Consider the following 17,654-nt stretch of genomic DNA (forward strand, 5'->3'; position numbering starts at 1 on the left):
TATAAAGGCAAAGGTTTATAGAAACTTGCATTACTCAAAGCAAACAAACGCCAAACCTTTGGTTTTTGGACACCACCGTTGACAGAATAAGAAACTACAGTAATTAGGCTTGGAGAAACGGTTTCCTCACAAATTGTGCTCTATTCTGAAAAGCTGAATGTTATTCTAACTTGCTGCCTAGTGTCCCTTCTGATCTGAATTCTCTCAGTGCCAGGAGGCACACAAGGCGCGAACACCGTTCTTCCACTTCGATGGGTCTGCGGCTGCGTGCTCTGGAGTCACCCAAGGGCCACAGCACAGTCTTCTGTTGGTTTTTTCCTCAAGACACGACCGATCCAGTTCCATCTCCTCCTCCTCACTTCATTACTGATTTTCTCCATCTCCATCTCGAGTTGATGCTCGTCGTTTCTGCAACTTTTTATTTTTTTTTTTTTCCCAGGAGGAGGTAGTTGGCCTCCTGCCCCTAGCGTCCCTTGGCTCTTGTCAAAATAGTGTCGCTTGCTTCTTCACGCCGGCGTTGTAACACCTACCACTTGACTTTCACGTTCATTTTGCAGGCTGAAAAGCCACCGCTTCTCTGCTCGAAGCGTGCTGCTCCCCAGAAGACCTGCATTTCGCTCCGACTAGCTGAGCTCGCTGCTCTCTCCACCTGCCTCACCTACCCTCGAACGCGACCCGAGTACCCGCTGTGCTCTCTTGCCACGCTCTAGGAAAGTCCCTCTGATCCTCGGGCTCGTTTCGCTTTTGATATGCTGCGTTCCAGTTCTCCGAGCAGTGTTTTTTAATCCCTACCTTTGATTTACAGAAAACACTACATTCTTGCTCCACCAGGAATAGAAAAATTCATGCATGTGTACGTTCCAGTTGCATATTTCAAGTCTGTTCTTCCAGTCTCGGGTCCTGATAACCACAGCGGACCCGGGATGATATGAAATGCCAACTAGCCCATACGGGTCCGGCTGCGCCGCTGAGCTGCAGAGAGCCTCTCAAGACTCGCGCCCTTACAGGGACACAGAAGCACAGAAATGGAGCAACACCCAATACCAGAAAACTAAAGGTTGTTCCCTGCCTTCGCCCCTTAATTTCTCTGACAAACTCAAAGAGAAAACGCTGACGTTTTGGGGCAAAATCTTTCTCCACAGATCTCCCTGCAGTTGGTTATGGTGCAAATCCATCCAAGTACATGATCTACACGATGTGAGTGATGATTAATGACGATTCAGTTCCCTCAAATGCCAAGGGTCCTCACTTACCAAACACCAAGGGTGCAAACACAAAGTGGTTACAAGCTTCTCGGCGCTTTCCCTGCGCTCCAACAGCAAGCTCGGTCCTGCCCCTACCCCTCCTTGCTCCCGTCTTACAAGAAACGCTCATACCACGCACATGGCACCGTCACCTCTGCATTCAGCCTTATTTGACGTGGGCAGAAGAGCTGCATTAACTATCCGGGGAGAATGACCAGGAACAGACGGAGTCCGGCTCTCCGGCTCAGGAAAAAAATAGTCCTCCAACTTTACATCAAGGACCTGTCTCTGCATTATAAAATCTTTGCTGGACTCAACAGTCAATGGTTCTATAGGCTCCTAAGAGTTTTCAAAGTAGCCTCAGCAAACAGACCCCTAAAATCCTGAAGGCTGACATGGATTTGGCAGCTAATTTCCTTACACTCCCATGAAAGTCCCAGAGTTGAGACTCTCAGCTTCAGACTCCCGGTGTTTAACCCCCGGGCTTGGGTTAAACAAGGGCTTGGCCCTCTCACACACAGCAAAGTCCATGATGCTGCACAAAGCTTCTAAATTCAGACACCCCTTTAGAAAATGAGAATTAGCTTCTAAATCTTCAAAGCACTTAAAATAAAACCCTGTAAAAAGTGAACTTTAAGTGCCTCATACGTTAGTCTCCGCATCTTCAGTACGTCTGCAGCATCATCCGTTTCCAACGAGCTCAGGGAGGCATGGCAAATATAACTGCAATGATTAGACGTGGCTAATATTATCCATATTAACTAGCCATCTTAATGCTTAAACAGAGTAAGAATTTAAAGATCAGAGCGAAAAGCATAATTCTTTGTATCCTAAAAGACAACCAGTTGCATCTATCAAATCATGAACCACTGAATGAAATTCCATTTGGTTTAAAATTGTTGCGTTCCAGAGGTTCCTACAAAAGGTTTTTTTTTTGTTAAAATAATTATTTTGGTAAATAACTTTCGGCAATGTGACCATTGATAATTAAATCCTCATTTCAGGAACTGTTATTTTATGATTCACATTTAAGCAATGCGGTAGCAACTATAAAACCCAAATCTTCATTTCTGAGCGATTAGCCGGCCGTTAGGAATGCCCTCTAGGTGTAATCTGAGGGGCTGCATTGTTGTCCACCTACTCACAAGTGGACGTAAGGGAACAAAATGCCAGGCTTTTGTCAGAGGTTATTTTCAGCTTGGTGATAGCAATGGCATTGCTCAGATCCCTGAAACTCTCTCCCATTCCCCTCCCCTCCCAGCTTATAGGGCCGACAGCGGCGGCCGCTGCATTTAAAGAGTGCAGGAATCCTTCGCCTTCAAACCCTTCGAGGCCTAAGAAACCAGGGAGAAACATCGAGCGACTCCGGTAAGCATAGCATATCGCGTTCTGCCAAGCCTGTCGGATATACGCATTTGGGGATTTTATTTTTTTCCTAACAGATAGCAGAAACAGCTTCTTGCTTGACAAAGAAAAACGCGTAGGTCTAGCGCAGAAATGCGAGTCCTACAGAGCTGACGGCAGTATTTTAGGTTTGGAGGAGCCAACGGGTAAGAGAGATTCTTCTGGGCTCCTCAGCCTGTTCAGTAGCTGCTCGTGTTACAGGAGCGGGGCTTGGCGAGATATACGCGTTCTCGCTGCCTGCAAGACTGAGTAACAGATGTTTCAGAAGCTTTAAAAAATTTTGTTACAGAGCAACAGAATGATCTTTTCCACAAATACCTTGTCTTTGTACATACACTTTTTAAAGCATACAAATTGACGTGCTTCCAGAATTTCTCAGATAAAAATATTCTAGAAAAAAAAAAAAAAAGAAAAATCCTCAAAATATTTAATGTTACTGACCAATTGGTTTTATATCAAATGAGAAGAAAACTTCTACGCAGACTCGACAGAAAATGGCTAGATAAGAACGTAGGATGAGAGAATTCACACGTCCATCCCTCAACCATTAAAAGACAGCTCGGTTGGTCAAGTCTTCAGAAAAGCCCCAGTAGTTTAAAAGAACAAAAAAAGTTATTTACTTTGAAAAGTTTTCTACCTAAAGGTAAAACTATTTTAAAGAATAAAGCCTGGTATGTAGATAAAATAATTCTGCGTCTGATCTCAATCATCACGGCAACGTTTCACAGTCCGTAACAGTTTTGCTTGGCACTTAAAAGGCTTAGTGCGTGGCTACGGATTTAGGGAAGGAGCTTCTGGAAGGAAAATTGAAAGTCGATAGCCCAGGATTAGGTCTGGAAAAAGGAACAGGTCATTTGTACGGCAGGGTGCAGCCTCCCACAGCCACACGAATCAAACTGAACTCCGGGCATCTACGTGCGAGTATAGTTGAGGGGGTGGTTGGTTTTTTAAGTCAGAATTAAGTATCTTGTTCTAGTGTCAGGGTAGCTTATTTTTTGGAGGTGCAATCTCCAATTTCTGCAATGGTGTGCATCAAGGAAGTTTTAAAAGAAATGTGGCTTTACTATGCCAGAAAATAACAGATAATTGGAAGGACACAGAGATGAAAGCAAAGGACTTGGACACAGGACTCTGGGTTTTTCTATCAGCTTTGCACATCCCGTGCTTCATATCAAGTCACTTAAAATCTTTTGTTTCAAAAGGGTTTGTGTAACTCAGAGTGACCAGTGTCAAGGAAAAAAAATATTAGCTTTCCTGTGTCAGTGTGGAAATTCCCATGCCTTGATCTCTGTGTGGTGGTTTACTGCAGAAATAAAGGAAAAATGCTAGTCATCGTGAGACCGTGGTGGAAGCTAAATGTATGACACTAACTAATACACTTAAAATTACCTGCATCCAGAGTCCATTGAATGCATCGGAGTGCATTATGATTATAAATACATAATGATATTGCACCTTTCATTAAACGAGCTCACTCTTCAAATACAAACATTTTCTCTGTTGTGAATCCATTCTGCCGAGAGAGAACGCTTTCTGCAACGGATTGGATTTTGACAAAAACACCTTCAGCCTTTTTGAGACGCAATGGCAGGGACTGTGCTTTGTGCTGCAGACACACCAAGATCTAACACATGAGTGTTACTCGCAGAGAAAGTAAGTTATTGCTACTTGTATAAAGGAAGGTGTATGTAGTTCCCCCCATGGCGCTGGCGGGGCGAGTAACACTAAGGACGGTCGCATGAGTCACTGGTGGTCACAGGACCGGTCAGCAGCGGAGCCGTGATTAGATACCGGGACGAGGTCCTGGCTGCACTGGCATTTCCCACAGACTTCAGCTGGGAAGAGTCTCAACTGTAGCCTTGATACTTGTATTTCACTGTAGACAGTGATTTAATTTGATATTATTACTGTTTATTTATTAGGTAAGGAATCACTATTTTTACACATTTAACTAAGTCTAGACTAAACAGCTAGCTGGGACTAAAACAGAGAGAGATGCAGGGCACATCCTCTCCATCGGTCCTGGTTCAGCATTTCTACCACCATTTCTACCAGTGGTCATGAGGACGGACATTTCTCATTTTGTTTATCCACTTCAAGGCCATCCTGTAGCACACGTGGCACCCTGAGACAATCCTCCCAGCCACGCAATAAGTGACTTCTGCGGTCCATTCAGATAGGACTTGACCTCTAGACTATCAAATGTGTAAGCATTTAGAAGGGAAAGCCTCGTGTTTAGCAAGGAAACACCAGAATGACTTTCGACATCTTTTTCACCTGCACCGCGCCGTCTAGCACCAGCGCTGCCTTTTACTCCTCTACGCAACTTCATCGGGCCAATACTGCACCCACGTCCCATTGAGATCAATGGATCTAAATATATATTTGGATTATATTCTTATCAATAGCACTCTGATTAGAGTGAGACGCGCCCTGTGACAGTTATGTGACATCCAGATTTGTACGGTATGACTAACAGCCCAACAGAAGACGGCTCACATTTTTTCATGCCTGTGCAGAGCACAGAAACACTTCAAAGGCTTCCTTGCTCCGAGGCTCGCCTAGACGGTAGTGTTACAAGCTCTAAATAATGAGAAGCACGTACCCTTGGCTGCACATCTGATGGGTGTAAATTCTACTCCGTGTAGTAGCTGCATCTTGAAACAGAACGACACGAGCTGCTGAATACTATTACAGCAAGACCAAGAACACTCCTCCAGCTTAACAGTACCGTGAGTGCCTGCCAACATGCCGCAATATTAATACTCAAATGTTTCTCTGTCACATGTTTCATACATTTAGATTGGGCCCACTCTACTTCCCACTAGATCACCAAAATATAACACGTACCATGCGGTTAGCAGTCACTGCGAGTTAACCAGATTTAGACAACAAAGTTCAGGGAATTTCAAGGGGATTTAGATACTGACACCCAAGGAAATTAAGAGAAATTAAGGCTTTGGGTATAATTTTTTCCTACAACGAATAGGAGGCTAAGTTCTATTTGCACATTGTAAGGATGGAGATTTAATCCACCATTATAATTTAGATGAGTAGAAAACTATGAATGCTGTAAGCCCTGTGGAATTTACTTGCTCACGGTAACAGTGCCGCACAGGCAGCATCCGCAGGGATGGCCTCTGCGGTTCAGCGCTGGGAGGGATGAGCAAAGCGAGGACGCGCAGAGCGGGGACTTGCCCCGGTACCTCACCGGGCCGTTGCGCCAGCCAGCGCGCCACACGCTGCCGCTCTTATGCCGCTATCCTTACGGGAACGCTTTTGCTGTGACTTCTTTCTCCTACAGCTTCCCGACAGGTGATGCCAAAAAAGCATGGAAAATGTGTATGCATGCCCAGTCATGTTACTATAATTAGCCTCAGGAGCAATGGTTCTTTTAAGAGCTCTAACCACAGCCCGTAACAGCGCAAGGTTCGCTATCACGCATTATCAGGCTTTTTCAGAGATTATTTTTTCCCCTCAGCTAATTACATGATTAGAGCTGCTTTCCAAGCCGTATCCCCTTGCCACAGACCGAGGCGCTTGGTGGGCCTTTATGGGGCACTAAACCAGCAGCAGCAGCTTTACAGAGACTGGAGGCGCAAACCGCTCTCCTCCCAGGCAGCTACCGGGGCTGCTCCAGCTGGGAAGGGATTCGACTGGAACCTTGATTTGAAAGGGAACAGTGTGAACACAAAAATCTCGTTTTCATTTTCAAGAAAGTGTCACAAAACTGATTTTTATCTCCCATCACTCTTCCTTCTCTTAAAATGTTTGAAGCGTTACTTGAACTACTTTTATAAGAGAAAAAAGTGGCACCGATACGAAAGTAATTTAAAAATAGGAGAAAATACAGAATGGCAGAATGAGACAGTAAGATTTTACCTACGTGAAAGATTTCTCTCCGTTCCTTTATCTCCCATTTAAAAGAAACAGAAAAAAGATTTTAGCAGTGCCATTCAGCAAAGCCTTCACTGAGTAAGAAGGGACCAAATTCACAGTCTGTTCCTTGCATGCAGTTATTTTTGTTTCTTATTTCAGCTACCTGAGATTTTTGCTTCCTACTCATTACATTGCAGATAAAGAGAGTTAGAGGCAAGCTGAGTTTTCTTTTCCTTCTTGCCTCATTACTGTTTTCTAACTGTCAGAGCAGGTCGGCTCGTGAACAGCCTCCCAAGAGAACTGATAGGGTCTGAAGGAGATGACCGATGCCGTTGCTGTATGCCGGCGGCGGCCGAGGCTGACGGAGCTGGGGAGGTTGTTCAGCTGAGCAAAAACCAGCCTCACAAAGAGAAGGAGAGATTGGATCTTGCATGAGGATGACAGGCATGCTGTCTACCGCAGGTAGCAGTCACTACAGTGAATATGTAATTATACAGGGCTAAGGATATATTAATAAGCGCAGTACTACAGCGGAGATGTTTGGATATGCTGGCATCTGCATTGTTATCAAACACTGATTCTTAAAACGTGCCCACGTTGCTTCAGTGCTATTGCTTCAGCACATGCACGCACTCCTATGCCATCTTCCTTTTGCTGGACAGACATGTCTTTTACACCATGGCATGGTTTTTAGTGTTAGTAGCCAGGCAGAATTCCCTTCAGATTCAGCTTGCAGAGCTGGCATGTAGAAATTGTTCAGTTCATTCTGAAATTCAGAAGATACAGTACAGAAGTCACTAAAATGGTGAGAAACAGGGGACGTGTCCAATGCACAGACCTAGTAAAATGTTAGTCTAAAACGCAAGCCATTTAAAACGCCAGCTATGTTACAGCACTGCTGTGATAAATTCCCTTCTCTCTCGCGCTTGACTTCAGAAGAAAGTTCTCAGGCAGCAGGTCTGATTCAGCGTTCAAAATCCCTTTCTTAGTTAAGAATATCTCATGGTGAATTTAATTGAATACAAATAGCACAAGCAGGCTTTGAAAGAACTATAATAAGAAGGTGACTGGTTTTCCAAGAAGGAGAAGGAAGGTTTGAGCCAGGAGCTTGGAACAACCCGATAATACGGTGTGCAGATGACAAGATGACGTCCCAGTCTTTCCAGTAACGATGACTCAAACAAGAAAACAGAAGGGCAAACCGTAGGTTGGGCTTGTTTCAGATGCGCGATAGCAGAATCATCAGGAAGGGCACTTACCGAGCCCGCCGTCAGGCGACCGGAGCTGGGCTCCTGGCTCCGACACTGCCCTCCTGTGTGACCTTGGGCAAGTCACTTCGACAGTAACTGGAACAGTAAGAGCTGGAACAGTAAGCACTACTCTTCTTTTTTTCTCAGATGTTTAGATTTCTAAAACAATTGACAAACACACCTTAAGCACCTTATGAACCTACTACGAACCTACCCGTTATTACTTTATAACAGCTGTGCAGCACAGTGAGCTTGCAGCCGTTTTATGAGGAATTCAGAAGAGCAACAAACCACTCGTTTCTATGAAAGCATCCTCTGAAATGACATCGTATATTTGGTAAACTTCAAGGTGGAACTATCCAGGTGTGAATTGCATAAAATGATATCATACTGACACAGAAAATTGCCTTTATACATGTCACCGAGGAAGCTCACGTGGCACTGGATGAACTAGCCCTTGCTTTGGAAAGGTGTAAATAGTGCTCCGTGTTGTCTCCTAACAGACAGTCTAGGTGGAATACTGTTCTGTAGAAAATTCAATGCCAAATACTGTCCACATTTTTGCTTAAACTCCAGGAAAGCCTCAAAGTGTTTGTTAACCTCCATTAAAATTTGTCTTGCAAAACCAGATCAACACACATAAAGCAAAAACAGGGGAAAAGGCTACACTGGGACACAGGGGACGGCAGGATTGAAAGAAAATGACTATTTGTTGGAAAATAAATCCTAGATCCGCTTCTCCAGAAGAGGTTTGAGTGATTCTGGCAGCTTTTTACTGAAAGGCCTCACAACCATTTCACATATTTACCATCACAACACACTGAGCCAAGGAATATCCTTATTTACAAAAGAGAGTTGCAGAGGACAGAGGATTTAGGCTGCCCCTGTCCCCCAAAGCACCAGGCTAGCACCCTCACCATGGATATATATGTAATATATGCTATATACTATATGGATGTATATGCTGGCTATACCTATACGTAGTCTATGCTGGCTACCAGCATCCCTCAGAAACGCGGCACAGCAGCCACAGCTCCCAACAGCAAGGAGGGTCTCCCGGGTCTCCCCTCCTCAGTAGGGCTACAGAAGCTGGGGGGATGCTCAGCTGCCAGCTCACCTCTCTGCTGCCAGATAATCTGCAAGTACTGCGGCGTAATTCACACGAGCAGATATCGGCTTGGGGCCACCCTGCAATAGCAGTTGACCGGAGAGGTGGAAAAAAAAAAATAATAATAAAAAAAAAAAATTCAAGCTCTTCTGTTTAAAATAATTCACTCTTGCTGTTGTATTTATTTATGTAATTTGATTTTCTAGACTGCCCTTCAGATATAAGGATGCCGAACTGGGGAGGTGGAGCCAAATGTGGCGCCTGCGAGAAGACGGTGTACCACGCGGAGGAAATCCAGTGCAACGGGAGGAGTTTTCACAAGACGTGCTTCCTCTGCAGTAAGCTGGGCCACGCTGCTTTAACCTCACCGTATTCCCATAGCTCTGTACAAATCTTCCATTAAAGCTAGTAAATTTGCATTACTTTGCGTGCAATAAGAAAGCCTCATAGTTTCCCCAATTCAACGTTTGCTCGCGGGACACCGACAGCAGGCTTTTAAACACCCTAAGCAATGTACAGGACGGTAGAAGCCACCAGCATCAGACCGAATTCCACACAGGGAAAGTTTTGTAAAGCTTATGCACCTTACTTCTGGGAAAGTTCAAAGTAGAGGGCAGTTCATCATCCTACCTAAGGTACAGCACAGGGAGACTGATTCGGGCCCGGCACTCTCTAGAAACCTAAAGCTGAAACCCGTTTCCATCCTTTTAATAACGGAAGGATGGAAAATGACCGTATCTGTTCTCAAGGCAGGAGCCGCTTTTCTGAAACGCCAGTTTGCCACTCCACAGCAGCTTTTAATAATCAAGCTGATTTTTCTAGCCCTTTACCCCGCGCAATCTGCCTCTCAGGCTCCTGGCTTTTCCTCTGCCAAACATGCATCGGATGGTTATTGCTAGGGACACTGGAGTGCTACACAATCACGCTATCTAGGTCCATCTCCAAGCAACCCCACCTTCTGCCCCGCAACGTAGCATATTACGGGTTTGTTTCAAGTTAAAAAGTCTAGCAGAACTAAACAAACAGCACTCATAAGACAGAAGTATGTCTTATTAGGATATTGTAAGAGATGATTAATGGTGAATCCCAACATTAATTCATTTCACGCAGGAAAGCCGAAAGGCATTACCCTGGTGTCATCAAAACCTCCCACCCACCAACTCCCTACAAGCGCCTCAGTCTCCCCCTTCCCCGGGTCTCATGCAGCCCCATTTCACTTACTCTTTCACTCCACGCGCCTCCGACGTCTGGCAGAGAGCTTCCAGGAATTTTGCTTTCTCTGCAGAGGAGCTAGCACTTGAAAAATTAGAGAGAAGGTATCAGTTCAGCTCTGTTTGCCCTTTGTGGAGAGAGTAAACAATTTGATAACAACTAAAAGATAGCTAAATAGTTTATTTTGCAGGCAATGCTTGAGATTTAGTACTTTTGCAGTATGAATTCCAGCATGACAGCTTAGAAGGCGTTGAATCCAATTTTTCACCCCCCTTTCCTAGATGGACAGAGAATTCTCATTTAGTTAATGTTATTTTTCTCCCACCTAATACTGGAACAAGTTTAAGCTTCATTCTTAGCATAACTGATTTTTTTAGTGATTCATGATAAACAACATAAATCCATTAGCTCTGCCAGCTGTTTGTTTCGTTTGTTGTGGGATTTTTCTGTTTGGTTTTGGTTGGCTGGGGGGTTGTTTTGTTTTGTCTTTATTTTATTTGCCCCTTGTAGTCATAAGTCTGAATTAAATTATGAATAGGTTAGATCCTAACAGAAGTATTCCCAGCAGAAGTATGTTTAGGGTAAAAACCTAAAGCCACATCTAAGCCCCGCTGGCATACGAGAGGTATGTATGATGTGAATTGGCTTTACGTTTCCTATGACTCACACACGCTGGTCAGCAGCTCTGGACGACTCTGCATCAGGTATCCTCTTCATGGGCTTTTCAGTGAACCAATTGTAGGATTTCATTTCTCAACAGAAGAAAAACAATCCTCCCCGACCTAATCTCAGGCACGGAAACAGTTAACCTATTTAGCTGAGTTTTTATATATTTTTGTATTAAATATATTTAAAATATATTTTATATTTTACGTTACATTTGACCAGACACACAACACACACCAGTATTTTTCAACCAAAAAGTTCAATTTGGGCAAAATTATAACCAATTCAAACCAACCTGTTAACACAGTAAGAATCAGACAAGCTAAACTATAAAATCACACGCTCTCCACTCCGTCGTTTTTCCCTACAAATGTGAGGGGAGAGAAACTTCTTCCGAGCAAACCCTCCTTCCCCCGCAGATTGCCCCTTACCTACCTTGCTTCCCCGTCAGCTTTTACTTAAACCGCAGCTGTGACGGACATTTGGCAGGATCTCGCGCCTCAACCTGAAGCTTCGTCGTGCCTGCTCGCGAACAGGAGCTGTCGGCAGATGACAGGTCTCCGAGTTATTTCAACAATAGCACTTCAAGGGCTTTTGCTCCATCTGTTGTGGCGAATTGATACCCTATCCCTAAGGTGCCAGAAATAGAAACGCTTTATCTGCTGCTCGAGTTTCCAGCATCCCTTAACTCCCTTAGCAAACATAATTATCATCTCAAAGCAGAAGAGACTGTAGCATGACGAGATCAGGTTCATGCATTTACAGAAGCCCTTAGTTTTATTTCTATTAACTATAAAGGTCCTCGCAAATTATTTTCCCATCTACGCAGTACAGTGACAGGATTAAAGCTGCAGAGGTTCCAATATCAGCTTAAATTCTCTGATGTGGATGAATTTTAGACTCACAGCAGGACAGTTAAAATAAACACGGAGGGAAAACGGACTAATCAAACATTCAGCTAGCTCTTCTAGAGCTTGAACTTCCAACCACTTTCAATACCTGTGTATTTCACAGGTTTCTGTTGCTTACATGAGCTAAGCAACTTTATTTTCCAAGCTATCCCCCCTCCGTGGGGCATGCACTTGTTCAAGGGAATTTGTAGAGAAAGTTTTTCCCTATTTTTTTTCCCCTCTACCAACCACCGTTGACACAGTGAACATTTTCTAAGAAGGGTTGAAATTTTAGTTTTTAAGGATACTATAAAACCCTGATTTTTTTCTATAGCCACTCCAAACTGAAAGCTTCGTCCTCTCTCGAGGGGTGGGGGCTGTCCCATGCCGAGGTCCCAAAACACTGCAGCATACGCAGCCACCAAGCAAACGAGGAGCGTAGCTGCTATTTTTTTTTCCATTCATTATTGTCCAGTTTCCGTGCATAAGCAGTAAAGAGATCCACTGGACCGGTAACAGAATTTAGCCTCTAAATGCTGACCAGGGTTCTGAGCAAAGAACTGGGAGAGAGTAATCTAGCTTCCACGGCCACTCGATGAGAACAACCATGTGCGAGACCGGCCTCAGCAATGCTCGTCAGCTCTAGGTGTGGCTTGTGTTTCCCAAAACATGGCTACTTGCTTACTGAGATCCCCAAATAAGCAGCTGTAAGCGCTCATTAACTTTTGGTCCTCCCAAGTTGAGGCTTGGTTTAAAGTAGTGCCGTAGAGGATGTAACTTCTATTCCATTACGAACGTCGGGCTTTCCCATGGCCCCTTCTGACCAAATGGTACATGCATCATGATCAGAGGGCTGGAACACCTCTGCTATGAGGACAGGCTGAAAGAGCTGGGGTTGTTCAGCCTGGAGAAGAGAAGGCTCCGAGGGGACCTTATTGCGGCCTTTCAATACTTAAAGGGGGCTTATAAGAAAGATGGGGACAGACTTTTTAGCAGGGCCAATAGCGATAAGACAAGGGGTCATGGTTTTAAACTAAAAGAGGGTAGATTAAGATATAGATATAGATGAGGGTGGTGAAACACTGGCATGGGTTGCCCAGAGAGGCGGTAGATGCCCCATCCCTGGAAGCATTCAAGGCCAGGCTGGATGGGGCTCTGAGCAACCTGATCTGGTTGTAGATGTCCCTGCCAATTGCAGGGGGATGGACCAGATGGCCTTTAAAGGTCCCTTCCATCCCAAAGCATTCTGTGATTCTATGATTATGGCCTCTTTTAGGAACAGGCCACATTAAAATAGCATGGGCCAAGATAAGAAAGCCACCGCAGACTCATTCTGAAAGGTGCAGATGCACGGTAGAATCAATACCCCTGCAACCTGGGGGTTTTTTGTTCGTTTGTTTTGTTTTGTTTTGTTTTGCCTTTGTTTTTGTTTGGGTTTTTTTTGGGTTTTTTTTGGGTTTTTTTTTAAGGCTTGGGAGTTTAGGATGATGATCTCAAATCCATCTTAAGCTTCACAGATGTAGACAAATTGTCTTGACAAGCTCATGATTTTCCTAGGGGTATAAATTTGGAGTGGCAAAAGAGCATGTCGTGTGTGTGCACAACTAATTTAGCAACAGCCCAGTGAATTTTTATACTGACTACAGGCTAATACCCTCCTTTTCCTATAAACAAAAATAAACAGCAATTGTAATTATTCTGAACCACATAAACTCAAATTTTAAAATGCAGATGTTTATACGTGCTTCTCTCCTCCTCTTTTCAGTGGGTTGCAGAAAAGCTCTGGACAGTACCACAGTAGCAGCTCACGAATCTGAAATCTACTGCAAAACTTGTTACGGGAGAAAATACGGTCCCAAAGGCATTGGCTTCGGACAAGGGGCAGGATGTCTCAGCACTGATACTGGTGACCATCTAGGCTTGAATCTGCAACAGTGAGTTAAATCCCACTGACAGCACCTTTTTCTGGTATTACCTGTCACTTACTGGCATATTTTACATATTTTATTCTGTTTCCATAACAACATCTAGCATAAGTAGCAGAGCAGACTTTCCTACAACCTTTCCTTCAGTGGACACAGTAATTTACCAGGTTTTAATGATGTTCAGTCTCTTTAAGCCTTCTTTATAAATTACCTCCTCCTTCAGTAGGCAATTATTCTGCAGAAGCAGCCTTTATATGCCACCACAGATGTAAATATTCACTGCAATTGTAATTTGCCATTAGTAGCACAGTGGTAAAGTCACATTCACCACAGAACGTGAGAATTTTTTTTTTTTCTCCTATCAGAGGGTAAAATATAGTTAGGTTTAACTGTTAGAGAAATAATCACACTACCACATACTTTTAACTCTCCTCTCAATGGGGGAAATGATGTCTCTAAATCCTCCCTGTGGCTCGAGTAACACTCACAAACACACCGAGACTATGTTTGAACAAAGGACTTCTAAGGGGATACCATCTTCCAAAAGCCTCAGCTGCACGTAATTATCTCTGACAGCACACTCCTAGACTATTTTTCTATGATTCTCAAAGTTGCAGATTTCCAAATCAACGATGCTTTCTTCTGGTATTACCATAAGGAAACCAATTAACCAATATGCTGTGCAGAAAATAAAAGCTTAAATAATGTATTGAACTGTAGCTCCTTGCAAGATATGGATCCATTGCAGGCAGAGTTCTGTATCAGAAACTGCCACGTCCTGTAGATTTAACGACCTGTTGCAGTCCAACAATCCGGTAATTCAAAAGTCATTTGTCAAAGGCTTTAAACTAGCACAAAGACATAAAGCACAAAGTCCAGAAATACAAAGTAAAGCTACTTTTCTGATGCACTTTTGACCCTAGGCCAGCTACGAACCCCAGTTCCCCATCCAAATGTTAGTGACTAATGAAACAACTGCATGCAAAATCTGTTTTTCTTCTCACCACTGAGTACCAGCAGATAGCCAGTCACAAAGGCCAGAGGTCTTCTGCTTGTATTTTCCCTCTTGCCTCTCAACAAAACAAAATTCTTTTTTAACTTTCACTTTTCATTAAATCTGATCTTCAGCTCCACGTACTCAGCCCAGAACAGGTAACAGCAGTGGTTACACGATCAGCTTCTCAACCACACAACACAGAATTCAACAGAATACTTCCATTTTTCTCTCTTTTCCCCCCCTTTTGCACGTCTAAGACCAGTAATTTAGCATTTTTTATCTCTTACCAAAAAAATCATGAAATTCTATTTCTAGACTGAAGATAACATTTTAAGCAGTATTTTAAAAAACTGAAAACTTCTGTTTTAGGGGGTCACCGAAGTCTGCTCGCCCTTCTACACCAACCAATCCTTCCAAGTTTGCCAAAAAGATGGTAGATGTGGACAAATGTCCCCGCTGTGGCAAATCAGTGTATGCTGCCGAGAAGATCATGGGAGGAGGAAAAGTAAGCAATTACTACAGCGCTAGAAACAAAACATGCTTTTATAACGGTGATAAACTATAGCTAGTAGGTCCTTGATCTTTTAGGTTTTTACTCATAGTCTCGATGAAGAAAACATGAGGATGAATTAGCAAATTGCTAGCGAGTCCGATGGACTGACTTTCAGCTTTAAAACCATGTGCTTTTCATAAGCCTTTTTCAACTTTCTGCATCTTGTTGACATCTGAGGAACAACTCCTGGTTACGGTACAGGCTGGCTCTCCTACCACTGCCATCCTACTAACATCTCTGGGGATATTTATAATTTAAACATTTATTTGTAGTGGCAATTGCAGATAAATTGGAGAGATTCTGTGACTAGAAAAACAAAAGCCTGCCTCACGTGACGTGCTAGCTCTCTGCTCTAGGAATTCTCACTAGAATATTATCTCTGCACACCAAAGAAATGGCCAAACCAAGAGTAATATCTAGAGTGCTCTGCTTTTGACTAGACCTCCACTAATAACAAAGTCACTAGGTAAGATCTTGACATGGGATAATAAAGTAATTGGAAAAAAGACTAATCTAGAACTACTAAAAACGGAAGCCCTAAGACCAACAAGACAATTTTAACCTTTCCACACCATAAAAAGCAACAGTTTTTTGCTTCTTGTACCTGCTAGCCGTGCACTTTCTGCGATATACAATGAATTGTCTTAATTTCCTCAGCCTTGGCATAAGACGTGCTTCCGCTGTGCTATCTGTGGAAAGAGTTTAGAATCTACAAATGTTACAGACAAAGATGGAGAGCTTTACTGTAAAGGTAAGAATTGTAATGAGCTGAACTGGGTTATTGAGACCATCTAAAATTATTCTTTTTAGACCAAGTATTGCCATCGTGATTTACCTTGTTGCGTGCTTAACAACTTCATGAAGTTTCATTTTATCTTTTTTAATAACTTTCTGAAAGCAAAGAGCTATGGTAACATCGCAGTCGCATCTTCTACTAGTCACATTTAAATTTTAAAGCTGTAATTTTTCTACAAATATGACGTCCTCTCAGATCTGTCCTCACACCTTCTGAACAGGAACACTGGCCATATCTGCTGGGCAGATTCTTGTTCCTGCACAATCTCTCTCACTCAAAAAAACCCAAACCAACCAACCAACCAAATAAAAAAACTCAAACCACGAAGATACAGATCTTCAAAGGTCATCTGTTTAAGGTCATGGTCCTAATTGGACTTCTTCCCAGTAAAAGATACTTCCACTATATTGGTAGTACAGAAGATAACGCATTCGTGCTAAATTATACATCCAGATGTTCTTCTCAGATCAAGACAATTCACAAACTTCACTGGACTCTTAGAAATAGCTTAAAGGGAAAAATACACAAAGTTTTTATATCCTAGGCTAAACTTTACAGAGAATCCTAAAGAATACTTAGATTCTGTGACTTTGGGTGCAGTCTGAGAACTACAAGGGATCAAGTTAGCATATTTTGAGAAATATGCTGACCATTACTACTTCCTTAGCAGAGTTGTGATAAATAACTAAGCACACACTTAGCAAAACAGAGTTGAAATGGAATGGTTTAAACTACCATCAATAGTTTCTGGACTAAGCCCTAGTTCTTTTAACCTCCTTTGAAAATCTCCGACTTATTACTCAGTCTGTATTACTCATACAGGCCAAGTTTGACTGAGTATTTTCAGACACAAAAGTAGTTTTAATGAAAATGTTAGTTAGGTCCTAAATACATACAGTTTCTTCATTTTTTTTTTTTGAGAAGATCGGATGTGACTTTTTTTTAATTCAAATATGTGATTCCAGTTTCCCTAGTAGAACCTGTTGACACTTCTGAGAAAGACGCTATTTCAGATTTCCTTCCTTTTATTAACTTAAGTTTGGAAGTAGTTCTAAAACCACAAGTCGTTTACCTCTATATGAAAACATTCAGAATACCATTTACCTCTCTCCTTCTTTTGCAGTTTGCTATGCAAAAAATTTTGGTCCCAAAGGAATTGGATTCGGTGGCCTCACTCAAGTGGAAAAGAAAGAGTGCGAATGAGAAGAAATGGATGCAACAGATTCAAACTGCTGTTGATGCCACCAAGCGATAGCTGTCAAGTAAAACGTTAAACATCACATATTGCTAACAACCTAGGGCATTTGTTTAATATTTTCCACCTTGCAAGAAAAACTTGTGAGCTTCTATCTTAAGAAATTCTTAGAATAGCTTAAAAAGGTACGGTGATAAAACTAGATTCGTGTTTGGTTTAGAGTAAATAAAGACAAAAAACCTCATGGAACATTATTGCTTCTTAAACTAGTATTTACCACATTTTAGACTGGAATTTTAAAGATGCAGCATACTGTCCCATTAAGACGGAGATACCTTATGGAGCGCAAGGGTCAGAGTGTTCCGACTTAGGCCATATTTTCCTTCGTTCAGAATGTTATGCCGTCTGTATTTCTACCAATCTCCTAATGGAGTTTTGAATGTTTTGACATTTTGTGTTACGGCAAAGTAGATGTTATTCACTTTGAGACAATTAAAAAGTATTTGAAATTCTTTCTCTCAAAGGGAGATATTTC

General features: G+C 42.7%; 1 protein-coding gene across 1 annotated transcript; it reads left to right on the top strand.

Moving 5' to 3' along the window:
* Nucleotides 1–9,111: 9,111 nt before the first annotated feature.
* Nucleotides 9,112–17,127, top strand: CSRP3 (cysteine and glycine rich protein 3; the record flags this gene model as incomplete). The annotated part of the gene is made up of 5 exons (XM_082317684.1): nucleotides 9,112–9,223; nucleotides 13,419–13,587; nucleotides 14,945–15,080; nucleotides 15,786–15,879; nucleotides 17,048–17,127. The coding sequence occupies 5 exons, from the start codon at nucleotides 9,112–9,114 to the stop codon at nucleotides 17,125–17,127; spliced, it is 591 nt and encodes a 196-aa protein (XP_082173810.1).
* Between the last annotated feature and the right edge of the window lie 527 nt (nucleotides 17,128–17,654).

The sequence above is a fragment of the Platalea leucorodia genome (genome assembly GCF_965183815.1).
Source record: "Platalea leucorodia genome assembly, chromosome: 7".
NCBI classification, from domain to species: Eukaryota; Metazoa; Chordata; class Aves; order Pelecaniformes; family Threskiornithidae; genus Platalea; species Platalea leucorodia.